The 26,545-nt window shown below is 40.6% G+C and overlaps 3 protein-coding genes and 1 long non-coding RNA gene across 4 annotated transcripts in view; 1 reads left to right on the top strand and 3 right to left on the bottom strand.

Moving 5' to 3' along the window:
- LOC146662950 (uncharacterized) overlaps positions 1-6,075 on the bottom strand; it is an 8,936-nt gene extending 2,861 nt beyond the window's left edge. Inside the window, exon 1 of the mRNA XM_085415527.1 lies at positions 5,673-6,075. Coding sequence (XP_085271653.1) covers positions 5,673-5,798 — 126 coding nt within the window. The 5' untranslated portion in view covers positions 5,799-6,075. The remainder of the gene's footprint in view (positions 1-5,672) is intronic.
- LOC146662947 (uncharacterized) overlaps positions 1-26,545 on the bottom strand; it is a 177,909-nt gene that overhangs the window by 128,935 nt on the left and 22,429 nt on the right. The window lies entirely within an intron of this gene.
- LOC146662948 (uncharacterized) overlaps positions 1-26,545 on the top strand; it is a 27,649-nt gene extending 1,104 nt beyond the window's left edge. The window contains exons 2-3 of the mRNA XM_085415528.1: positions 24,782-25,050; positions 25,674-26,545. Of these exons, the coding sequence (XP_085271654.1) occupies positions 24,782-25,050; positions 25,674-25,742 (338 nt within the window). The 3' untranslated portion in view covers positions 25,743-26,545. The remainder of the gene's footprint in view (positions 1-24,781; positions 25,051-25,673) is intronic.
- On the bottom strand, positions 5,923-20,529 carry LOC146662949 (uncharacterized). The gene is made up of 16 exons (XM_085417316.1): positions 20,497-20,529; positions 17,582-17,650; positions 17,356-17,466; positions 17,101-17,226; positions 16,113-16,235; positions 12,880-13,821; positions 12,728-12,779; positions 11,367-11,541; positions 11,050-11,273; positions 10,883-10,954; positions 7,398-7,567; positions 7,061-7,315; positions 6,871-6,958; positions 6,582-6,787; positions 6,153-6,257; positions 5,923-6,018 (listed from the first exon to the last, which is right to left on the bottom strand). The coding sequence occupies exons 1-16, from the start codon at positions 20,527-20,529 to the stop codon at positions 5,923-5,925; spliced, it is 2,847 nt and encodes a 948-aa protein (XP_085273442.1).

Raw genomic sequence — 26,545 nt, 5'->3', positions numbered from 1 at the left:
TTACTGATCCTGCGTCTGCCACGGACTTTGCCAATAAGATCCTGGGGGGCCCAGCCTCTCAGGGTACATAAGTGTCTTAGTCCATGGGCTGATATGTCCATCTTGCTTAATTTCTTTGAAATAATTTTTTTTTTTTTTTTTTTTTTTTTTAGGATGTGTCTCGTTCTAATATACTCTCATATAATCCTTGATTTTTCTTTGCCTTGTAATGCACGGAGCTTAAACTCAACTGGGACTTCGAATGGTTGGGAGGAAGTGCTCAGGGGTGTGTTTAGCGAGGGGTGCGCGCATCTTGTTAGGGAAGATGCTTCAGCATTTAGGGGGAAGTTTGGGTGTTTTTTGTTTTTATGTTGTACTGTTCTGTACACTGATTTTGTTTTTTGCGTGTTTTTCATTGGTCAGCTGTGGCTTTTCTCAACCTATGTTTTAATATGGCACCGCAATTAAATATTAATAATCAACAAGCAGGTTACTCATTTAAGTTCTGTAGCTGGAATTGTAAAGGCCTGAACCAACCTATTAAAAGGAGCAAGGTCCTTCATCATTTGCAATTTTTGGGCGCCCAGGTTGTGTTCTTACAAGAAACACACCTAAAAATTTCAGATCATTTTAGACTTCGCAAGGGGTGGGTGGGTCAACTCTATCACTCTACATTTAATTCCAAAGTTCGTGGTGCTGCTATTTTAATACACAAATCAGTGCCATTTGTTTCTTCTAAGGTTATAGCGGACCAGAATGGTAGATTCATTATTGTGAGTGGTAGTATTTGGAACACTAAATTTATTTTTGCCAATGTTTATGCTCCCAATTGGGACGATCCAAATTTTCTTAGTATTCTTTTCACTAAAATTTCTGATTTCTCTTCCCACTATTTGGTTCTTGGTGGCGATTTTAATTGCTGGCTCGGGCCGCTGGATCGATCCTCAAATAAGCCTGGTAGGCAATCCAACTCTTCCAAAATTATTAATACGTTCCTTAAAGAATTCTCTGTTATTGATGCCTGGCGTTTCCTCAACCCTACACGTAGAGAATACACCTTTTTCTCCCCTGTTCATCATACATACACTCGTATTGATTACTTCCTACTGGACAGTCGACTTACTTCACAGATTCGCTCTTGCTCTCATAGTGCTATTGTCATTTCAGATCATGCTCCGTTGACTCTAGATTTGGCAGTGGGCCAATGTTCTCCGCCAGCTCCATGGCGTTTGAATACACGCTCGCTGTCAGACGATAAGTTCACCACATTTCTGAATTCCAAGATAGACTTATTTATAGAGACAAATACTACACCCGGAATATCACCCTCTATTTTGTGGGAAACATTTAAGGCTTTTATCAGGGGACATATTATATCTTATGCTGGTTTTGAGGCAAACCAAAGGAAAGCAAAATTGTCCGAGCTCATAATACGCATATCGCAATTAGACGAGTTGTATGCCGTTTGCCCGGCACCAGAGGTCTATAATGATAGGCTGTCTTTGCAGACTGAGTTTGATCACCTGTCCTCTGCTCGGGCTGAAGAGATGTTGCTGAAATGTCAGTACTCCCAGTATGAATATGGGGATAAGGCCAGTAAACTGCTCTCTCATCAGCTCCGTAGTGCAGCAGCTGCACACTCCATTCCTCGGATTCAGACATTAAGTGGTGTCTCTATGGATCCTAGAATAATTAATGACCAATTTCGAGACTTTTATTCATCTCTCTATGCGTCTGAGTGTGCATTTAGTACGGAGGCTTTGGACTCATTTTTCAATCATCTTAAGCTCCCATCAATCGATCAGACACACAGCCTCCAGCTGGAGGGACCAGTAACTGTAGAAGAGATCATGCAAGCTATCAGCAAACTGCAGTGTTCTAAGTGTCCCGGACAGGACGGGTTTCCGGTTGAGTTCTATCGTAAATTCATGCCTAAACTGGCTCCGCTCATGATAAATATGTATAAGCACTCACTGGAAGTTGGATCCCTCCCACCCTCTCTACTGCAGGCATCTATATCCCTGATCCTAAAAAAGGATAAGGATCCACTACAATGTGGCTCATACCGTCCCATTTCTTTGTTAAATGTGGATTATAAAATCCTTGCTAAACTTCTAGCGAGGCGTGTAGAAGCAGTCTTACCATCTCTAATCAATCTGGACCAAACAGGCTTTATTAAAGGGAGATACGCCTTCTCTAACCTTAGACGTTTGTTTAATGTCCTTTACAATCCCTCAGACTCCAACAGCCCTGAGTTTGGGATCAGTTTAGATGCTGAGAAGGCTTTTGACAGGGTAGAGTGGGGATACCTCTTTTATGTTTTAGATAAATTCGGCTTTGGTAAAATATTCATCTCCTGGTTGAAACTTCTTTATACTTCCCCGCTTGCCGCTGTCAAAACAAATGGCACATGCTCTGACTTCTTTCCCCTGTTTAGGGGGACTAGGCAGGGCTGTCCTATGTCGCCATTGCTATTTGCAATCGTAATTGAGCCCCTAGCCATATCGCTAAGATCAAACCCAGGTATCACCGGGGTTTTTAGAAATGGTATAGAACAAAGAGTCTCCTTATATGCAGATGACTTGCTTCTTTATATCTCAGAGCCAGCATCCTCATTCCCTTTGGTACTTTCAATACTTGAACAGTTTAGCCTTATTTCTGGCTATAAACTGAATCTTGCTAATAGCGAACTGTTTCCCCTGAATGCTGCTGCACAGAAATATCAGTGCACAGCACTGCCTTTTCGAGTTGTATCAGACAACTTCACATATTTAGGGGTTAAAATTACAAGTCATTTTCATGCTCTTTTCAAGCTTAATTTCGACCCACTTGTGGAGAAAGTTAGGCAGGATTTGGACAGATGGTCTCTACTCCATCTGTCTGTAGCAGGGCGCATAAATACAATTAAAATGAATATCCTCCCCAGATTTTCTTTTCTTTTTCAGTGTGTCCCTGTATTTATTCCAATTTCCTTTTTTGTTAAATTAGACAAGATTCTATCTGGGTTCATCTGGAACAAAAAAAACCCCAGAATACGCAAGACATATCTTCAAAGACCGAAAAAGATGGGGGGGATGGCTTTACCAAACTTTATGTTCTATTATTGGGCATGTAATATTCGTATTCTCAGGTATTGGCTACAGGGGGAGGACACGAATAATGCCCCGGCCTGGCTCAGTTTGGAGACTTCTTCCTGTGTCTCAGCCTCTTTACCAGCCCTGATTTATGCCCAAAAGCAGCCTCCGAGTGCAGGTTCTTATAATAACTCTATTGTCAAAGTTACCTTGAAAATATGGTATCAATTTCGTCGTTACTTTAAGTTGACCTTTTTTCCCCTTCAATCACCCATTGTGAAAAATCCCTCTTTTCAGCCTTCGTTAGCTGATGGTGCTTTTTATTTGTGGGCCTCTTTGGGTATTAGGTCTTTTTCTGATCTGTACATTCAGAATACATTTGCCTCCTTTGAACAGCTCTCATTGAAATTTGGCCTTCCAAAAAGTCACTTTTTTCGCTATTTACAAATCCGGAGTTTTGTTAAGGAGAAATCCTCTCAGTTTCCATCTAGACCTTCTTATCATGACTTTGATAACCTTCTATCGCCTCCCCCTTCATTACAGGGCCTGATCTCCTGTTTGTATGGGAGAATATGCTCCTTTGGCAATTCTTCAATCTCGGCTATTAAATTGGCATGGGAGCAGGATCTGGGGTGTGTGATTCAGGATGACTCTTGGGATAAAATTCTTTACCGGGTCCATGGCTCCTCATTCTGTGCCAAACACGGGCTGATTCAATGTAAGATTCTGCACCGTATACATTGGACTAAGGCCAGACTAGCTCAAATATACCCCAATCTTAGCCCTGATTGCGACCGTTGTCATCAAACACCTGCCTCTTTAATGCATATGTTTTGGTCATGTTCATCCCTCAAACAATACTGGATTAATATTTTCTTGATTTTATCTAAGATCACCCAGCTAACCCTCCAACCTGTGCCCTTAACTGCTTTGTTTGGGGTTCTTCCTGATTCAGTTGCCTTGCCGACGCCTCAAGCGGATCTGGTAGCATTTTTCACCTTATTGGCAAGACGCAGAATATTGTTATGTTGGAAGTCCCCTTCCGTCCCATCCTGGGAAATCTGGATCAGAGACGTTTTGCACTTTAGCAAACTCGAAAAGATTAAATTCACCCTACGCGGGTCTACGGCCAAATTTTTTAAGACCTGGCAACCCTTTTTTGACCATGTTCAGACTTTGCGGTCTCGCAATGCTCCCAATTAGCCAGCTCAGACTCTATCATATTTTATTTTTTTCTTATCTTATGTTTAAGTAAGAGGCCTAAGTTTAAGTATATGGATTCTATTGTGCCTGCGCCCTAGTATTTATTTAACTACTTTATACATATTTTGTTTTCTCTAACAGAATTGACTTATCCCTATCACTAAGCTGACCACTTATCATCTGTGGTTTTTTTTTTTTTTTTTTTTTTTTTTTTTTTGTGTGTTTTGGTTTTTATGTGTCTGTGTGGGGGTGTGGGTTCTGGATACTCTCCACATCTCCTTTGTACACTCAGGAACTGTTGTCTTGTACCCTTGGGTTTGTTACTAGTATTATTAGATTGGACTTTTTCCTTTTTCTGTTTGTACACCCACTGGTACTGCTATAATCATGAGGTGGGAATGTATGTTTTATATTGCTTTATGTTCTTTAAAAAGAAAACGGCATATTGTTCAATTTATCTTTTGTAAAAGTCGATGCAAAAACTTTAATAAAAAAAAAAAAAAAAGAAATGCAAGAACAAGAAAAAAATTATAAACCAGTTTCATGTTGGTATTGATTGTTTTAGAAACAAATCAAACTGCAAGGAATGAACTTTAGCCCCCTATTTGTGAGTAAAAGCATTTTGTAATAGTGCACCACTATAAGTGCCTGTGCTGATTTGTTAGCAAATAGTTTTTGGACCGTCCAAGTCCTCAGAACTCACTGCTGGTATTATACATACACGAGCACGATCATTAGATTTACTGCAGCTTTCTACTCCTCCTCATGACCTCACTAAAATGGACTGCAGCTAACTCACCTCTTCCTCAAACACATCTTTTCTGAATTGTCTTTGAATTTATCTGGTGGAGGTTTCCCATCATGTTCCATCCTCTTCGAATAAGCTGAGTTCTTCTTCTTCTTCTGGCTCCTCCCTTTAGGGGTCACTACAGTGGATCATCTGCCTCCATCTTATTCTATCCATAGCCGCCTCCTCGTTCATACCAACCCTATCTATATCCTCCATCACTATATCCTTGAACTCCCTCTAAGGGCTTGCTCTTTCCCTCCTGCCTGGCAACTCCATATGGAACAATATATTCACTATGCCTCTTCTACATATGTCCAAATCATGTCAGCTTTGCCTCTCTAACTTTGTCTCCAAACCGCTCAACATGAGCTGTCTCTCTGATGCACTCATTTCTAATCTTCTCCATTCTGGTCACTCCCAAACAAAATCTTAGCATCTTGAGCCCTGCCATCCCCTGCCTGGCCTTTTGCACTGCTTGTTGCTTTGGATGCTTGACTCCAGGTATTTAAACTCATGTACCTTCAATACCTTTACTCCTTGCATATTTCATATGAGCTGACCATCTGACGCAGAAGAATACAAAGACATATTTTGTTGAATGCACTGAAACAGAGGACAAATTTTACCTTTTCCATGGCCACTTTGTGAATCATTTGTCCCAAATGTTCTGCTTCATCCTTTGAATCATCTTTAGATTCATCTTGTGTGGGTCTGCTATCATGTGTCCCATCCTCTTCAGATGCTGCCACCATCTGTTTTCAGAGAAGACAACAATATGTTTGGTCATTTTTGATGGATTGATTGTGGAAGCACTGAAACTGAGGATGAATTTCACATCTCTTTGTGGCACAGGACACCCAGTTTTGTTTTTCATGGCTACCTTAGGAATCCTTTTACGTTCTTGTTCTTCCTCCTCTTCTGAATAGCCTTCAGATTCATCCTGTGTGGGTTTCCAGTCATCTGTCCCATCATCTTCAGATGAGCTCACAGACTGTTATTAGAACAGAAAAATATATATTTTACTCATTTTTCATGGATGTGTGGAAACAAAACACTTACATCTTTAACTGCAGGAGAAGAAACTCTGCTGGATTTTTCCTGCCCACCTTAGGAACCCATTCCCTCGCTTCATCCTCCTCCTCCTCTTCTGGATTGTCTTCTTGTGTGAGTTTCCCCACATCTGTCCTATCATTTTTGTAAAAGACCACCATCTGATTTTAGAAAAGTAAAAGTAAAAAGGTAAAAGATTAGTAATCAGTGAAAACACTAAAAACAAGCACAAGAACATACATTACATACTTTTCTCTTGCGCAACTGGTATGTCACTTTTTGTAGATGCTCCACCCCCTTTTTCAAATCCTGTTTAGTTTCTCTTATTGTGGCTCCGGCACTACAGGCAACCTCACCCTGACCTGGGCTCACCATCTGTTTATGGTACAAATTAAATATGTTTTGTTCATGATGGAGTAAATGATTATATATGAAAGAAGTGCAACCAATCAAAACTCTTACCAAGGGAATCAGGGCACACATACCTTGTTACTGCTACACTGGAAGAGCGTTCTGTCTAAAAGCTCCTCTGTTCCTGATGACTGCTGCTCTTCCTTGTCAGATCCTTCACTGTCCTCGTCCTGCACAGATCCTCTGTCCTCTCTCCTTTTCCTTTTATTTGCTGCATATGTTGCAATTGCATTGGTGGTCAGTGCTCGGCTCTGGAGTGTGTCCTCTGCAGGGTCCTCAGCTGTGCAAAGCAATATTACTAAATATGAATAAATGTAAGTGTATAGATAAATATATGACTTCACTTTAGCTTATTTAAATAACCTTGATAAAATCTTTTGGCTGTGATGGCATCATGGCACATAAATGTTGCCACTCTGTCGTAAGATTTACGTCCCAACTGTCGCTTGGCCTGAAAGAATAATGTTTTAAAAAGAAACCACATGAATAAAACCCATGACACTTTAACCTACTTCATTGTGTGTCAAAAAATAAAAATGAAAAGTTTTCTCACATAAGTGCTACAGGAGGAACGTAGCATGTTGAAGGTGGGGGCAATCCCCAGATTCATCATCTCCCAGGCTGCCTTGAAAAATACCGGTAGTCTATGAAGAACACCTCCACTAGAACTGTGGAAAAAAGTCGGTGCCTCCGAACCGCCTTCAACATACTCTCTGATATGATTGTAACGCTGCAACCAGGTATACTCATTCTTGTACAGGGGGACAGCTGCTTGCCCATGATATCTTTGAGTTTTGTGCTGTTTAACCTAATACATGAAAATACATTTTTATTCAGCTGAATAAAAAAATGTCTATGTATACTTAGATTTATATCGTTTTAGTACATACACGGATGATGCGGGCACCCTGCTTAGCTTTTTCTGCCATTTCAACCTCCTCAGTAGTCATGTTGATGATCACTCCCTTTCGGTGACCAGTTATGGCAATAATATATCCGCCCAACAGTCCAAAAAACAATTTCAATATTGTTCTGCTCTGGGGTTGCTTCTCGAGGTCATCTGTAAAAACACAAAGAGAACACTACATGTATTAATATGCTATGCTAACACATACACTGCATTTACATGTCCAGTCCCTTGTGCAGATTATAGAGGGATTTTACAAGCACCATGTCTCAAGGACCATGCAAGTACCACAAAGTATCAAACAAATTTTCCAGACCAACCATACAAAAAACCCAGTTTCCAATTACAAAACCCTGTAATGTGTCTTAAGATAGAAGATAGAAAGAGATAAAAGTCTCACGCCCCTTGCCGCCTCTACATATAGATAACAAATGCAAATGTGTTTGAGTAGTAGAAATGGCTGTTATAATGGCTGAGTGTGTGTGTGTGTGTGTGTGTGTGTGTGTGTGTGTGTGTGTGTGTGTGTGTGTGTGTGTGTGTGTGTGTGTGTGTGTGTGTCCAAAATATAACTCTAAATATTGAATGTAAATCTGTTCCAGATACCATAACTTGTAACTTGTTTTACTGAGGGTTAGTTATGCTCAGTTTCTGGCATGTTGAAAATAAATGAAACAAAGGAAAGAAAATGTGTAAGTTAACCAGTGTAATGAATCTGAGAATACAGGGAGTGCAGAATTATTAGGCAAGTTGTATTTTTGAGGACTAATTTTATTATTGAACAACAAACATGTTCTCAATGAACCCAAAAAACTCATTAATATCAAAGCTGAATGTTTTTGGAAGTAGTTTTTAGTTTTAGCTATTTTAGGGGGATATCTGTGTGTGCAGGTGACTATTACTGTGCATAATTATTAGGCAACTTAACAAAAAACAAATATATACCCATTTCAATTATTTATTTTTACCAGTGACACCAATATAACATCTCCACATTCACAAATATACATTTCTGACATTCAAAAACAAAACAAAAACAAATCAGCGACCAACATAGCCACCTTTCTTTGCAAGGACACTCAAAAGCCTGCCATCCATGGATTCTGTCAGTGTTTTGATCTGTTCACCATCAACATTGCGTGCAGCAGCAACCACAGCCTCCCAGACACTGTTCAGAGAGGTGTACTGTTTTCCCTCCTTGTAAATCTCACATTTGATGATGGACCACAGGTTCTCAATGGGGTTCAGATCAGGTGAACAAGGTGGCCATGTTATTAGTTTTTCTTCTTTTATACCCTTTCTTGCCAGCCACGCTGTGGAGTACTTGGACGCGTGTGATGGAGCATTGTCCTGCATGAAAATCATGTTTTTCTTGAAGGATGCAGACTTCTTCCTGTACCACTGCTTGAAGAAGGTGTCTTCCAGAAACTGGCAGTAGGACTGGGAGTTGAGCTTGACTCCATCCTCAACCCGAAAAGGCCCCTCAAGCTCATCTTTGATGATACCAGCCCAAACCAGTACTCCACCTCCACCTTGCTGGCGTCTGAGTCGGACTGGAGCTCTCTGCCCTTTACCAATCTAGCCACGGGCCCATCCATCTGGCCCATCAAGACTCACTTTCATTTCATCAGTCCATAAAACCTTAGAAAAACCAGTCTTGAGATATTTCTTGGCCCAGCCTTGACGTTTCAGCTTGTGTGTCTTGTTCAGTGGTGGTCGTCTTTCAGCCTTTCTTACCTTGGCCATGTCTCTGAGTACTGCACACCTTGCGCTTTTGGGCACTCCAGTGATGTTGCAGCTCTGAAATATGGCCAAACTGGTGGCAAGTGGCATCTTGGCAGCTGCACGCTTGACTTTTCTCAGTTCATGGGCAGTTATTTTGTGCCTTGGTTTTTCCACACGCTTCTTGCAACCCTGTTGACTATTTTGAATGAAACGCTTGATTGTTCGATGATCACGCTTCAGAAGCTTTGCAATTTTGAGACTGCTGCATCCCTCTGCAAGATATCTCACTATTCTTGACTTTTCTGAGCCTGTCAAGTCCTTCTTTTGATCCATTTTGCCAAAGGAAAGGACGTTGCCTAATAATTATGTACACCTGATATAGGGTGTTGATGTCATTAGACCACACCCCTTCTCATTACAGAGATGCACATCACCTAATATGCTTAATTGGTAGTAGGCTTTCGAGCCTATACAGCTTGGAGTAAGACAACATGCATGAAGAGGATGATGTAGACAAAATACTCATTTGCCTAATGATTCTGCACTCCCTGTAGAATAACAGTGATTCTAATAACAGGCCTCACAGAGTGTCTGACCTTGGTGTGTGTGTTTCTGTGTGTTGTGTATAATGTGACACAGTGGAGCTAATAATCTCAAAGAATATCTGACAAACAAAATGTATGTTTTCATTAAATCATAAAATAACTAGAGAAATAAATGGTAATTAACTGAGTTTTAAAGCATTCGAATTGGAAAGGGATTAAGTTACAATGGATGTTCTTGTGAAAATGTCCTAAAGACAAATCTAACTGAAGTAGAATCACATAAACTGAATGAAACATGAAGTGATTGAATATGAATGCTCTATGTTAAGAATAACAATGAAAATGTAATGAAGCATTCACAATTTTAAAAGCTACACATTGATAGATAAGGTGTGGGAAGATATGACGTCCAGTAGGAGAAGGGGGGGGGGGGGGGGGTGGTGAACAGGTGAGGTGAAGAAGAGATTTTGTGTTTTTCTTTTTTGTCTTCTGCAAGATGAGCAGCCCAAAAGATTGGATCGAAGAGGTTCACAGTTGAAAACCTGTCCAACCTGTGAATTCATTCCTTTTTGTCTGCTCATTGTTGCTGTGTTAGGCGGTTAATTTAGAAGGATTTTGATTTACATCCTTCCTCCAACCTCTCCTCACCAAAGAAAAGAACACACTTAGCATTAGCTTAGAGCATCTTAGTTAGATAAGTAGAGTTTAAGTAATCTGATTATTGTTTTGTGATTATTTTATTTTCCTTATTCTTATTTAATTAAATTTCCTGCAATTAAAGTTTAAATTGTGGACACCTTTTATGAAACAATAAAAGTAAAAGTCTTATTCTTTGTAAGTGCAAATACCTCTTACACTTTATTCTAGCCATAATAATGAAAATTATCTTTACAATCATCCCAGAAATAACAAGATCAAAATGTACAGGGCTCCATCTTAAGGCAGAGCTGCACATATTTCACTGCAATGGTGATGTGTTTTAGCTCTGGCTTCATGTGCATTACATTGACCAAGCTGCACATTATTCTTAAATTTAAACTGGACATTAGACAGAAAAGACATAAGCTCAGTTTCAGTGTGTGGGTCACTGTGATGTAAAGATCTGTAGGGGCTTTGTCTTAACCCAGATCTGAAGTCTGTATAATCACTCTTAAGTAAAATGAACATTCAGTGTCATTGTGATCATTGCAGTGATCCATACCCAGTGCGGCAGCAATCTTCTGGGGAGCCTCATCAATGAACAAAGCATGTTTTTCTGCTTTGACAAGTCTTTCTAAAAAAAAATGTAAGCACAATACCTTAGACACTTTATTATTAACATCATGTCATTAAAGTAGGTAGAGGTATAGATGTGTATTATATACGTACTAGACTTAGATCTCCGCACATTCAGCTGGTGCACGACTACTTCACGGCCAACATCTCTGTTACGTGCCCTCAGTTCGACCAAAAGGGCGTTGAACCTTTTTTTTCCAAGTCTGACTTGTGGTGGTGACATGTTTAATATATATTTCATGAAAGCAATAGCATCCATGAGATAAGCTCTCTGAGTTGTTGGTTTAAACCCTTTTGCTTGCAGGTGTGCTAGAAAACTCCAAAGTCAAAAATACAAATTAGTTCATGTGTTAAACTGTATATGCACACATGTATATAGAAACTAATAATCCTTCAAATTAAACACTTACTCACGGACTTTTCCATGGTTCCTCAGAAACAGAAGGTCAACGTTTGGAATCGCTGGGTCTGCCATGAATTCCAGAAAATGGATGACATGAGTGGCTCGCTGCTTTGCATTGTCACGTATTTTTCTGCTAGGGTTCACACCTTCTGCATGGGCCCTAAATTCTTCCACCAGTCTTACTGATGAGGCAAGAACAGACGTCATATCAAAGTACATTTGTATTGGTTAACTGGAATCCATAGCTGTGCGTGGTCATGGAGCTGCATTTTCACCTGCTGGACATCACAACCTGACAAGTTTAACTGTCTTCAAAACATTGCAGAGGCCTTATTGACAGTATTTGTCTCTACATATCTGTGTGAGCATGTGTATCTCTTTATTAACAAACATGCCATATTGGCCCAGTTTATTTTTCTTATCATTGTTGTGAGGACACCATAAATAGCATTTGTATTTTCTGTTGTACAGTTCATTTGCTGTTATGGATAAAAAGTGTCTTTTTTTGTTTCAAAATAGCTGATAACTATTCACTGATAGCTGCCAACATCTGAGAATAAATATAATAAATATGGCCTGTATTTATATAGCGCTTTACTAGTCCCTAAGGACCCCAAAGCGCTTTACATATCCAGTCATCCACCCATTCACGCACACATTTACACACTATAATATAATTCTATAAAGTTGCTCTATATAGTGTGTAACTGTTAACATAGAGCATTATTACATTTTTTGCTAATGCAATCATATGGCACATTGACTTCTGAGGAAATTTTAGACGGCACTCGTCATCAGAAAGGTTGCCTACCCCTAGCCTAGAGGAACTGACTCTTCATAAATGAATCGAGTAGGGATCGCTATCCCAGGATGGTCAGTCATACGATGCAAGATTCTCTCAAGCACAGCGCATCAACAGGACTGAACTGCCAGCCATGCAGGAGGAAGATGCAGCAGATCCTCTCTGATCACAGCCACCCCAGCCACAGACCGGCAGGTGGTTCAGGAACATTCAGGGATAGTTTCTACCCACAAGCTATCAGACTTCTGAACTGCAGACATTCGGCACACACCATTACACACTCACTACAACTACTGGACTCTACAAACTGTCACTATAAACCAATTTAAATCCTTACTGCACAAGTTTTTGCACAACTGTAAATTCCAAACAAATTCTCTTAATATTAATACTTTAGTATTTTGTTATTTATTATTATTATTAATAAATACATTTTCTTCTTTAATATAACTGCTCACTTCTATATGTTCATGTAAAGCTGTGGCTACAATGTTTATCTGTACATGACAATAAAACATGAAACTTGAAATTTTACAGTAGTAAGTTTGATAAGATATATTATTTACCGTAGTGAGGGGCTTTGCTGGGTGAAAACCGTTTACGTCTGCTATATTTAACCTGAAATAAAAAGGATCATTAAGCAGATTTGTTTATCAAAAGCAAATGAAAGAATGTTTCACAATGAGGTGTACAATCATACAAGATAAACAATACTCACATTTGCACGCTTGGTTGAAGAGTGTATCTGCTTGAGCTCATGATTCCTTTCAAGTTCACACTCTAGCAACTGCTTCACCACCTGTAGCTCAGTGAACAGTATCTGACAGTGTTTGCAACCAGGAGCAGGTGTCCTCGGGAGAGGACGTCCCCTCCTTTGCTTTGCTGCATAGTAAGGTGCACTGCTTGGGATTAACACATCAGGGGATACCACTGTTGAATGACAAGTAACCTTGCTGCTGGAGATAGAAGGAGGCTGCATAATTGGGATGGTGTGGTCACTGAGAGTGTCACTGGCAGAGAGAGGAGGCTGTAGGTTTGGTCTGGTAGAGTCACCCAGAGCCTCGCTGTCAGAGGGAGGAGCAGGCAGGTGGATCAGTGTATCATGGTCACTGTGAGCCTTGCTGTCAGAGGGAGGAGCAGGCCGGTGGATCAGTGTATCATGGTCACTGGGAGCCTCGCTGTCAGAGGGAGGAGCAGGCAGGTGGATCAGTGTATCATGGTCACTGTGAGCCTTGCTGTCAGAGGGAGGAGCAGGCCGGTGGATCAGTGTATCATGGTCACTGGGAGCCTCGCTGTCAGAGGGAGGAGCAGGCAGGTGGATCAGTGTATCATGGTCACTGTGAGCCTTGCTGTCAGAGGGAGGAGCAGGCCGGTGGATCAGTGTATCATGGTCACTGTGAGCCTCGCTGTCAGAGGGAGGAGCAGGCAGGTGGATCAGTGTAGCATGGTCACTGGGAGCCTCGCTGGAAGAGGCTATAGCAGAAGCAACCTTTGACCCTTCCTCCAGTGCCCTAAAGATGCCCTCCTCAATTACAGCATCATCCACTTCATCCATGTGTGAGACCATTTGTGGTGTGGGATTTGATGCCCTCAGAAGTGCCAGTTCTTTAGCAACGTGTCTGTCCTTGGCCTTTTGCATGTAAAGTTTAATCATAGGTTTCTGAAAAAGTTAGTATTAGATGTGATTAGGGTTAAATTGAAACAGTTTTCTGTGTAACCATTAGGGGTGCAACGATACTCATATCGATATTGAACCGTTCGATACAGTGCTTTCGGTTCGGTACGCATATGTATCGAACAATATAAAATTTTTAATTTATTTTATCAACTTTCCTTCTGACGATGCTGTCTGTGTTAAGCGCTCAGTGGATCTGCGCTCGACAATGCAGCCTAGGCAGAGTAGTCGAATGCAGATTCACTGAGCGCAGGGCAAGCTAGCCAGATAGAAGTTAAGCTCTCCTTGCACCATGGCAAATTGAACCTCCCCCACCCTCATTCAGATCTGGTGTTTGGAACTATTTTGGTCTTCATGTGAAGTATGACCCTAAAGGTAAGCGCGTCATGGACTAAAGTAAAACAGTATGTTGGATGTGCCACACAATGCTCAATTACATGGGGTGGGAACTAGTGTGTTAGCGCAGTTAGCTCGTTAACGTGTTGGCTGTCCAGCCCCAGGCACGGGGCGATCCGCGGTAGCTCGTTAACGGAGATTTGCCGTGTTGTGGCGTTAAGGTCATTTCAACAAGATTAACGCTGACAGCACTAGTGGGAACACAACGAATATGACTGCACATTTACTCCAACATCATCCTAGCGCAAAAGACAAGTGGAAGCAGACAAAAACAGCAAGCATGCATGCTACAAACTTTACCCGAGTCATTTAGACAGCCGTTAGCACATGATTCTCCTTATGGGGACCTAATATGTTTAATATGCTGCTGAGAATATAGCCCAGAAGAAGCATATTGTATTGTTTAGTTCTGCTGAGCCAAATAAGACAGGTCAGGGTGAAGAAGTGACAGCCAAAGAAAAGCTTACCACAAAACGGAAAAGTTATGACAAATCAGACTATAAGGCAAAAAGAAAGTGCAGCTTTATGGTTTCATGGACAAAAGAATTTCTGTGGCTGCAATATGATGAGCTAAATAACCAGGGCTGCACATAAGTGGTCCGCAGGTGCGCATTCGCTGTCAAAATAAAAAACACGCACAAGAAAAGAAGTTAATATTATATAATTATACAATATTATACTTTAATGTATAATATTGTAAAGGAAACAAAACAGGAAACAAAACATAAATCAAAAATTGCTCTCTTTTTTATTCAGGCTACTTAAATTTTCTTTTGGGCTACCAAAAACTGAAGAGTCCCTGCCCAAAGGGCTACCAGGGATTTTGAAATTTTGCGAGCCCTGAGATATGTTTTTTTTTATTACTTTTTTGTTTCAGCAACATAAAATCTAAAAACTGTAAAACTTTATAATTTTAATAAATGACAAATTAAAAAGGCATGAACATTTTTTTTGTATCGAAAAAATATCGAACCGTGACACCAAAGTATCGAACCGAACCGTGAATTTTGTGTATCATTGCACCCCTAGTAACCATATATCAAAACTGTCAGTATTTTACTTATTTGGGCATCCTTCATGTTTTTATCTATGCACACAACATGCTTTCTAGAGCTCGAGGAACATTATATAAATGCAGCATACGGACAAAGAAAGAACCACCGTATTCTTCTATAGAAACTGGAAGACTTTCATTTCACCAGAGTAACAAATATGTAAAATGCAAGGTGCTAAATGTAAGTCCCTTTAACATAAACATCTGATTCCAGAGATCAAGGCTGCCTCACCAACACACAAAAACCACACAGAAACACCACAAAGTCAATAACATACCTGTAATTTGTGGACCTTTTCCAGGTGCTTGTCAAGCCGATTAAGATGTTTTGACTGACATAAGCGGACTGGACAGTCCAGATTTGTAGAAAAGCTGTAAAAATAGTAAAAAAAATTCTGAGTAGGAGGAAATAGAAATTGGATGTGTAAGATAATTGTATCAAATCAGTGGTTCTTAACCTTGTTGGAGGTACCGAACCCCACCAGCTTCATATGCGCATTCACTGAACCCCTCTTTAGTGAAAAATAAAATGTGATTTTTTTACTGGTGCACAAAATGAGCCATGCATGTCATGGCGGAGGCTCCGCCGAACCCCTGAGACCGACTCACCGAACCCCTAGGGTTCGATCGAACCCAGGTTAAAAACCACTGTATCAAATAAATGCAGTGCTTAGAACAAATGTGTAGGGACAGTAAATATAAATTTATCTTTCAGAATTTATTAAGACACTTACTGCCGATGAGAAAATTGGCTCAAAAGAGTCAGCTCAGTTTTATTTACAACCTGCTCTGTGACTCTTAGGTGCTGAACAATATCAGTATATACATGTCCACATATGGGACACTTGTGTCCATTTCTGACATAGTGATGCCTTTGAGTCTTTGAGGCGACAGCAACCTGTTGCCGTTCCTCTGTCCTCTGTGGCAACTCACTGCTCACGAACGCCCCCTGTACACAAAAAGAAGACGCATACAACTACTAAAAAAGTTTTATTTTTTGTCTTACTCTTACTTAATATTTACAAATGCCAATGAAAATAAATTATCTGCAGTACTGTTAGTAATTCTGACTACTTTTGATTTGACCTTTATATTTCTTTGAACATATATATACTGTCTTTGAATTAATCTTGTGTACGAAACCCACTACTACTCCTCCTCATGACCTCACTAAAATGGACTGGAGCTAACTCACCTCTTCCTTAAACTCATCTTTTCTCAATTGTCTTTGAATTTATCTGGTGGAGGTTTCCCATCATCTGTTCCATCCTCTTCAAATGAGCTAAGTTCTTCTCCTTCTTCTGGCTCCTCCCTTTAGGGGTCACTACAGTGGATCATCTGCCTCCATCTTATTCTATCCATAGCCGCCTCCTCGTTCATACCAACCCTATCTATATCCTCCATCACTATATCCTTGAACTCCCTCTAAGGGCTTGCTCTTTCCCTCCTGCCTGGCAGCTCCATATGGAACAATATATTCACTATGCCTCTTCTACATATGTCCAAATCATGTCAGCTTTGCCTCTCTAACTTTGTCTCCAAACCACCCAACATGAGCTGTCTCTCTGATGCACTCATTTCTAATCTTCTCCATTCTGGTCACTCCCAAACAAAATCTTAGCATCTTGAGCCCTGCCATCCCCTGCCTGGCCTTTTGCACTGCTTGTTGCTTTGGATGCTTGACTCCAGGTATTTAAACTCATGTACCTTCAATACCTTTACTCCTTGCATATTTCATATGAGCTGACCATCTGACGCAGAAGAATACAAAGACATATTTTGTTGAATGCATTGAAACTGAGAACAAATTTTACCTTTTCCATGGCCACTTTGTGAATCATTTGTCCCAAATGTTCTGCTTCATCCTTTGAATCATCTTTAGATTCATCCTGTGTGGGTCTGCTGTCATCTGTCCCATCCTCTTCAGATGCTGCCACCATCTGTTTTAAGAGAAGACAACAATATGTTTGGCTCATTTTTGATGGATAGATTGTGGAAGCAGTGAAACTGAGGATGAATTTCACATCTCTTTGTGGCATAGGACACCCAGTTTTGTTTTTCATGGCTACCTTAGGAATCCTTTTACGTTCTTGTTCTTCCTCCTCTTCTGAATAGCCTTCAGATTCATCCTGTGTGGGTTTCCAGTCATCTGTCCCATCATCTTCAGATGAGCTCACAGACTGTTATTAGAGCAGAAAAATATATATTTTGCTCATTTTCCATGGATGTGTGGAAACAACATATTTACATCATTAACTACAGGAGAAGAAACTTTGCTGGATTTTTCTTGCCCACCTTAGGAACCCATTCTCTTGCTTCACTCTCCTCCACACCTGTCCTATCGCTTTTAGAAAAGATCACCATCTGTTTTAAGAAACGTAACAAAACAAAACATAGAAAATAAAATAATTTCCAACAGTGCATTTTGAGGTCTAAGCATCCCAGAAACTGCACAGACATATGTCAGACATAACTTAAAACCACCAGTATAGGTTCACCAAGGCCCTGAGGGGAAAAACTACGTTTCCCACGAAATATTATGTTACTTCCGGTTTTGGCAGGTAATGGCAGACATGCATCCTTTTTTTTTTTTTTAATTTTGTTTTTAAAATTTTGGTCGCCAACGGAGAGTGTTTGGTAGCGCTGTCCTCAGAAAACACCGTTTGTACTGTTTCGAATCATAACTCTGGTTTTACGTGACCTATTAACACAATTAAGAGAATATCATTTGAAGTCCGCACTTTCAACACAAGTTGAAATGGAGACTGGGGCTGTGTCCCAATTCAGAGACCGCACGCTTGAAGTACGCATTTTGAGTGTGATTACGTCACCGCCACGTGACGACTGTCCCAACTCGAAGTGTACTCCAAATGCGCCGTCGATTTCCCCAAATATCAAGCGTGGTCCGGTGCACGCTTCGTGGTCCCATATATCCCGCAATTCATAGCGCGGCCATGGGTGTGGATAATTTTGCCGCATAATACGGCAGAAGGCAGCAGCTGAAGAGTAAACTGTCAAAAGTAAGTACTGAATATTATGTCACTTATTTATGTGCGAATGTTTTATAATGAAGAACATTGAAACATTAGTGTTGGCCGCATGTCGGCAAAGTTGTGTGACATTAGTGATGTTTGTACTTTCAGCGTTAACTTGGTTTTAAAGCTTCTACTTCTAAATATATATATAGTTGACCTTAATCTTACAGAGAATGTGATGATTTGATAGATAATTAAAATCAGTCGTATATCCACAAACACAACAAGCTGAAAGTCAGTGATGCTGCTCGGTTTGCAGTCCTGAATATCACGGCACAAGCAGGATTCACTGCACTGTTAATGTTAGCTATGTTATATTGCTGCCTCTGTTCGGTGGTGTCGAGCCAAACGGACTTTAACGTGTGTTTGAACGAGCTGACGGTTCACTCGTTAAGCTGAAAGAAAGATGCTTTAATCACAGGAGTCACACATGTGTCCACTGTACCATCTGGGAACTCTTCTTGTTTAGCACTCGTAATAACACAAACACTAAATCCTCCTTCTCTGGTGCTGTTTTGTAGCAGTGTATACACCTGAGACTGTCACCTGTCTGTCTGTCCTGCACTCTCTCTCTCTGATTGTGTAATAAAAGTCTGAACATGTATTTATAAGTTACACTTGTAGAGGAGGAGGAGGAAGAGCCAGCAGCAGCTGACAGATGGAGAGAATAGACAGCCTGTTCCCTGTTTGTGGTTGACTGCTAGAAAAGTTTACAATAACTAACCGTCTGTCCTGAATCAGTCTTATTAGGTAATGTTAAAATAATTTTATAATAATTTGTGGGAGAAAGTACTCAGGGTCTTCAAGTTAAACACTGTGAAAGGCAGCAACAAGTTTAATATTCAGAAACCTAAAGTATGTATCAGCAGCAGAATGGACCTAAAAATAAATGTTTGTTTCAGTTCTATGAAGCTTTGAGTATTGAGTATGAGGATTAGATTTTTTTTTTTTTTTTTTTTAGATTTAAGTATTTATTGTCATTGTCAGGAACAATGAAATTGTGTTTGGGGCTTCCATACAACCCATAAATACAATAATGAAGAAAATAATAAATACCCCTTAAAACCCAAGTGTAAAAATTTAACCCAGTGTGACTCCAGTGCAATAAGACAATCCTTAGCAACAACATAAGAACATGACAAGTAATGTTCATAAGAAATTCAGACAAAGACCTGAGAAACATGACAAGGTACAACAATGCAACCCATTCAATATTATTGTACTGTGAGATATGATGTCAGATATGATAGTTATCTATTTAAGAAAGAGGGGGGGGGCGCTCAACTCTTTCTCTATCTTCTTAAAAAACTTTAGAGCACTTATGGAAATATGTGATGTCTTGATGAATCAAGCAGATATTTGAAGTTTACACAGCACAATTCTCGCATGAAAATATCTTAAAAGTTTATTTTGTGACCCAGAAAGAGTAATATTTCAAACTCTGCCACTCTGTGGTCCTCCGCCACTGCCTCGTTTGAGTTTTAACTGAAATGGATTCTGGGATATTGCATTTCGTCACTTCGAGCTGATTGGAGACCAGAACAGCCAATCAGATTTTTTTGCATCCAAGTCTGTGATTGGCTGTTTTTGTGGCACAAATATAACGGTGTAGAGAAAGAGTTGAGCGCGCACAGGCAGAAATGTTGAGAGCGCCAGCAACACATTGCGAGCGAGCGCAAATGGAAAAACCGAGGGAGAGGGGCTGCTGTTGTGTGTATGGATAATAGCAAACACTGAAATACATTTTTTGCACGCATGAATGAATTTTGTTCACTCAAATTCAGCTTTTCTTCATTCAAAATAAATTTCCCCTCAAAATGCAACATTTGCACTTGCAAACCTTTTTTTCGTGCGCTCAGAAAACTGGCACAAAAATAACGCCATAAGCCTGGGTCGCTCCATCTTTTTGTTCTGACGCCTTAAATTGGTCATGTGATTTCGGGCACGTCTGTCAACCGCAGAGGTTATTGTGTTAATTCAAATTCACTAAGAACACAATGACTATGCATTCAGATCACAAGTCTGATTGCAATACCTGCCAGACAGGACAGGGTTAAAAAACAACAAAAAAAAGCAAAAGAAACAACAACCAAAAACACAAAAACAAACAAACGAAAAAAAACCCGACAAGGTACCTGTTTGTATTCATGTAACTTTTGAAGGTTAGCTTCATACCTGAGAGCTGGTACCTTCAAATTCGTCATCCATGGTGCTTCGAAACTCTCACCAGAAATATCCGCTGCCGTACTCATGATCACATGACATAGATGATTCTGATTGGCTGCTCAAATGCTCATTAGAGGCGGAGCATTTTTATAACATTAGTTACCATAGGGCTTTGGAGCGTGATGTAACGGGGTGGGCGTGGAAAGGATTTTGGCCTGATGCGCCATTTTCGTGGTCAAAATAAAGCGCAAGCGAAAAAAGCCCCCCCCCCCACAAGAGCGGAGCGAAGGCACACACAACAGCCATGGTTCCTATTTGCTGTGTGGTCGGCTGCAATGTTCGATCGCACGACCGGCAAGAGAATAAGCTTGAAAGTGGTTTATCTTTTCATTCTTTCCCAACCTGGAAGCAACATGAGGCAGCTTGTGTATCGGATATTACCAAACGAAGGCATCTATCCTGGATAGTAGCTAGGGTTGCCAACCGTCCCTTAAAAAACGGAATCGTCCCGTATTCAATGGCGTGTCCAGCGGGGTGGCCTGGGGGGGCACAGGCCACCCCCCAAACCAGACTGGCCACCCCAGGTGCCACCCCAAAGGCAAAACAATAAAATTCAATCAAATATCAAATGTCCGATTATGTTTTCACGGTGACGCTCAGATATCCGAGTGTAAGTGAATGCAGCGCGCATCACGTTAGCAAAGGTAGGAGAGCCAAGCGCGAAAGATGGCACTGCAGGAAACAATTTTTCGGTGAAAGAAAATGAGGACAGAATAAATGTCCCGGTAAGTAATATCAAGTTTGTTGAGTTTAGTAAACTTCGGTGAAATTAGAATACCAAGGAAAAAAATAACACTTAAAGAATTATTGCAGCTGTGGAATATTTCAGACAGTATGCTACTGAGGGCAGCTAACATAAGAGTTATGCGTTATAAGATATAATCTAAGTCGTAACATTGCTGTATGGAGCTGCAGATTTGGTTGCAGGTTAACATAGCTGGACTGGCCATCGGGCATACCGGGCATATCCCCAGTGACTTATTTTTTTTGTAATGGCATGAACAATGAGAGGTGGTGGATTGGCCAGATGCAGGTCGATGTGTAGAAATAACTCCGTTGTTTGGTGGTGGCTATGACGGGGCTTCCACAGAGGCAACAGGTGGATGAGGGAAGGGGAGGCAGGAGGAGAGACCCGAAGCAGCCACCAGTCCGAGTGTCAGGTGAACTGAACTTCAGGTAAGAAGTTATGACCTGCAGTCTATCTGGGTCAGATATAAACCAAGTTTAGGTGGAGTTTATTTTCATGTTGCTGACTTTTTACTGTCAGTTGCAATAACTCATACTGCGTTCTAGCCAGTTTGACGGAGTTTTTATACAGCTGGGTGGGTGCTATGATGTTACTGATAGTGAACTTTATTTTATTCATAAGGTTAGTAGAGTTGCCAACGGCTCCTTAAAAAAATGGAATGGTCCCTCATTCAGAGAAAATATTACGCGTTTCGTATTGAGCTGAGAAGAGACGCAGTTTGTCCCGGACTTTAGCTAGAATGGAAAAAAGACACAAAGCTGGATTTATTCTGTCTTTATGCTGCACAGCTGCCTCTTCTCTCATTCTCTCCCCCTCCCTCTCCTGTTGCTACTTCAATCATGAAACTGATCAATGATCAGCTGATCGGCTTTTCTCTCTTGTTTATCGCCCACTTTGCGCCAGAAAGAGGAAACCAGCAGATGTTGCGCTAAACAACAGCAGCACGTTTAAGCTTGATCGGCTGTTGTTAGAATGTATTTAATATTAATTTCTAGTATCAGCTGATGTGTGCTGGAGCCACAGCTGTAAAGCTGCTGGTCATGATGTCTGTTTAGATATGTGGTGAGAGGGAAACATGAAGATGAAACCAGGAGAGGTCCTTACTGAACCATCAGAGCTGAACAGGTGATGGAGAAACAGGTTTACCTTTTAGGTGACATGAATGAGTTGAAGGGAAGTTATGAACTGTTTCTGAGAGACAAATAACACCAGGATCCTTTTTTATGTAGCAGACAGCTGGTAACTGTGCAGGGGCGGGTCTAGCAAAGTTTTGCCAGGGGGCCAGGTAGGGCATTAACAGGGAAAGGTGGGCACAAAGAAATACTTTTCTTTCTTATTCTCATTTAAAATACCTAGTTTTTATTAAATAATTATCTAAATCTTACAACCAAAGTTTTTATCTGACGTAAAATGTATAGAAATCATACATATACCAACAAGACTGTACATCACTGTCACAACAGGGTTTGTTTTCAGTCAAAGTCTTTATGGCTTTACTACCTGGTGGGTCGGTCTGTAGTAAAAATGCCCAATTTTTTTGTCCCAGTCCAGCCCTGCAGGTTAATACTGGCAGTGTCACCATGCCAGCTGACTGTATTTTATCATCAGCCAGTGTTGTTCTTTATCAATATTACCAAAGTTTACCATAAGGCAGCATAGAAAGTATTTACTTGCTTTCAGGTTTTATTCAAATGTTAGTCTTTTCAGTTGTTTCCCCACTTTTTTCCTGTTTCAAAATCAAACACCAGTTTGTGAGAAGATTATCTTCTTTTTTTAACAGGCAGATAAAGTTTTGCATTGGCATTGGCTAATTTGTCAATTGTTTGTTACAAATGTTCGTATTTTAATTTTCAAAAATGTTTTTGCCCAAAACATATGTGCACTATATGTCAGTAAAAATACTATGCAAATATTGTTGTCCTTGACTGCTGAGTAAACACTGACAAAGCACTGATTGTATCTCTTGTACTTTATCAACGCAGTATCTAAAAACTTTGCACCGTAGTGGTTAAAATCTCATTCTAATAAGAGTTAAAAGTGCATTTGGTTATTAGGTTTATAGGATTATTGAATTATGGTTAAGGGTTGGTAGAATTTTTTTTTAAAACATTATCTGCCAATTAAATCTGCCACCCTTCTCCAAATCTGTGCCCCTACCTGGCCCCCCCAACAAAAATTTTCTAGACACGCCACTGTCGCTGCTGTTTAAATGTTTGAGAGGAAGATTAGATATAAAGCAAACGTCAAACATAGACTCAGTCTGCGTTCACATTTGATATGAGGCCAGGACGGATAATGGCTGTGTCCTGTTTGAAGATCATATATGTAAAATTGTTGTCTGACCTCCGTCGATCCAGCCGCTCAGAGTCCGTGGTTACCATGGTTACTGCATAAGCACCTATAATGTAAACAGCTGACACAGCGGAAACCTACCGGGAGCATGGGTGTTTATGTTTTTCATTGCAAAAGAACTGTCTGTCTATGTTTCAGTGCCCTGGTCTGCCACAGTTTCCACCAGCCCCACTCCAGTCTCAGCAGTTTAGTGACCTGACTGTTCCATTTTTAACTTTTGGTGTTTCTGCCTATCACAAGATTGATAACTTCAGTCAGCACTGTAGTGCATCATTCTCACATCAGAGGGACATTTGAATACTGTTTTATACAGCATATGACTGAAAGATGAATATCAAGCAGGCATAAGTGTGATGTTTATTGAACTGAGATCTCCTACTGTCATTTCTGTTGCTGGAGATGTCCACTCTAATTTAATTTAATTTAATTTAATTTAATTTAATTTAATTTAATTTAATTTAATTTAATTTAATTTAATTTAATTTAATTTAATTAGTTTGCTGCTTTGAATTATATGCAAACATGTCCATGTGGATTATATAAGTTGCTTGAGGAAGAGAAAATATGTTCATCAAAAGAAGACAGTTGAGGTACTCGGGGCATCTAACCAGGATTCCTCCTGGACTCCTAGGTAGGTGAGGTGTTTTTGGCCATGTCCTACTGGGAGGAGGTCTCAGCGGGCTTGGGGAATACTGTGTCCTCCAGGATGAGCTGGAAGGCATGGCTGGGTTGAAGGAAGTCTGTCAAATTGATAAGCAGAGGAAGTGGTGCAGCACCTGGTTCTGTTTGTAGAAGCTCAGATGTAGGGGCAGCCAATCAGATGAAAGCTGGCGTAAATAGAGGAGGGGTTGGGGTGGGGGCTCCAAAAGACTGTAGCATGCAAAACCACTACTTTGTACAATTTCTGTCGTCTACAGACAAAATCATCTTAACTTGTGATCTTGTAAGCTGCTGGTACTTGAGTTGTTTTATGCCTTTGAACAGAGCCTGGTGGGTATTTGGTCCTGCTTCTGGCATCAGTGCTAAGTTACACTAATCCAGCTGCTGGGTGTAATTTGTTATTAACTGGACTAGTTCATTTATCTATCTCTAGTATGCATTTGAAGAACTCATAATCTTCTGTGTTCTCCCTAGCTGCCCTGGGCTTATCCGTGGCCTTCATCTTAAAATTCAGAGACAACATGTTCCATGTGCTGACTGGCCAGTTCACTACTGTTCTGGTCACAGGCCTCTCCCTCTTCCTCTTTGACTTCCACCCTTCGCTGGACTTCTTCCTCCAGGCACCCACGGTCCTGCTGGCCATCTTTATCTACAATGCCAGCTGGCCCAAGGACCTGGAATATAGCCTGCAGCGGGAGAAACTACGGGTCATCAACGGGGAGGTGTTTGAGAGGTCAAGAGGGGTAGGAGACAAACCACAAATCCTCAGTAGTCACGCACACAAGCCCACACACTCCTTTTCCTCACACAACTTCGCTCACCTAACCCCGATGTATATCCACTTCCTCTACTCCCGCCCACATACCAAGTGCTCTGCAGGAAACTTGGCTCTTGTTTCTCTGTAATGTCATTTCTTGAGTGCAAGAGGAAACCTGATTCCCAGCTATGAAAATAGCATCCAGGCTCATGCTGGAGCCTTACTTCATAGAATTCCTTTAGTAGTCAAGTGTTTTTTGATGGAAGAAGCTATTTAACAATACAGTAGTCTGTGGGGATACTATCCTGGAATTCTTTTCATCCCCAGCGTCCTGTTCTGTATTGAAGAAACCCTGTAAATCAGGTGAAATGCCAGGTTTCAGGTGTTTGTTTCTTTGCTAGAGCACTAACAAAAATACCCTCTCCATTGGCAGCCGTGGCTTTAAAATGCACGGTACTTCCCCGGTGTTTTTCGGGGAGTAAATACTGCCCTCCACTTTCTGAAAACAGAAAAAAGATGTGCACAGTGCCTCAATGTCTGCAGATTTGTCCACTGGATTTGATCACTTGTTCATTCATTCTGATGCCTTGTCTCTTTTTTGTGTTGCAGGACAGTGAGGAGCTCGAGCTCCTGACAAAGGCAAATGCAGACAGTGTTTCTGATGAAGAGTCCTTGTAGTAATGATAGAGCTCACTCCCAAGTATCCAGAGGATACTCTGCATCTTTCCTGCTGCTGATATCGAACTGGACAATTGACTGGATGGAACATGGTCACAGATTGTCTGTGAAAGCATTTATTTGAACAGTGATAAGCAGGTAAACGGTGAAAGATACTGTTGATAGATTATATGATAGACTCCTAGAATTAAAAACAAAGTGTTTAATAACAGAATTAGCGAAATGTGTATATTTTGGAAACGTGCCTGTCTGTGGATGACTGCTGTCATTCATATGGGGGAAAGTACCAGCAACGCTGTTTGTTGGAAAATAAGTGATACTTTTGGATTCATTATGGATTCCTTTTATGGACAGTGTATTTCTTTACATGATTCCTGTTGTACATGCTGCTATTTGACTGCTTGCTGGTGCTGGACGTCTAAGGACCAGAAACTGCAGTTTCAGGATTGTTTTGATAATAGATTTGTTTGAAATTGTGGTGATTTTGAATCTTTATCCACACTATGATGAATTCAGTTTGTATTGTACTGTGGAAGAGGCAGTTTATTTTTTTATTTGTTTATTTTCTGAGCCAGAATAAGTGGCATTGACATAATTGCCACTAATGCCTGACTTTCTGTCAGCACCACAAACTCCCTGCCTCTCTTACTTGGGGCTTGAATATTTTCTTGTTAAACTGTAAAATAACATTGTCTAAAGATTGTTGTTTGTGCCATTAAAATCCTCACGTGTGAATGCATTTTCTTGTAAAATAAATGGCAAGTTGTTTTACTTCTGTGCAAGTAATGCAATTTAATACAATC

This window comes from Rhamphochromis longiceps, linkage group LG8 (assembly GCF_057381845.1).
Source record: "Rhamphochromis longiceps isolate RC_006_pf linkage group LG8, R_longiceps_female_GT1.1, whole genome shotgun sequence".
NCBI lineage: Eukaryota > Metazoa > Chordata > Actinopteri > Cichliformes > Cichlidae > Rhamphochromis > Rhamphochromis longiceps.
This window is presented reverse-complemented; position numbering and strand designations above follow the sequence as displayed.

Coding starts and splice junctions, on each gene's coding strand:
- LOC146662949 (XM_085417316.1), bottom strand. CDS start 20,529: ATGGATGACGAATTTGAAGGTACCAGCTCTCAG. Junction 7,316..7,397: donor AGGGTGCCCGCATCATCCGT/GTATGTACTAAA, acceptor TTCATGTATTAG/GTTAAACAGCACAAAACTCA. Junction 6,788..6,870: donor AGCCAAAAGATTTTATCAAG/GTTATTTAAATA, acceptor TGCTTTGCACAG/CTGAGGACCCTGCAGAGGAC.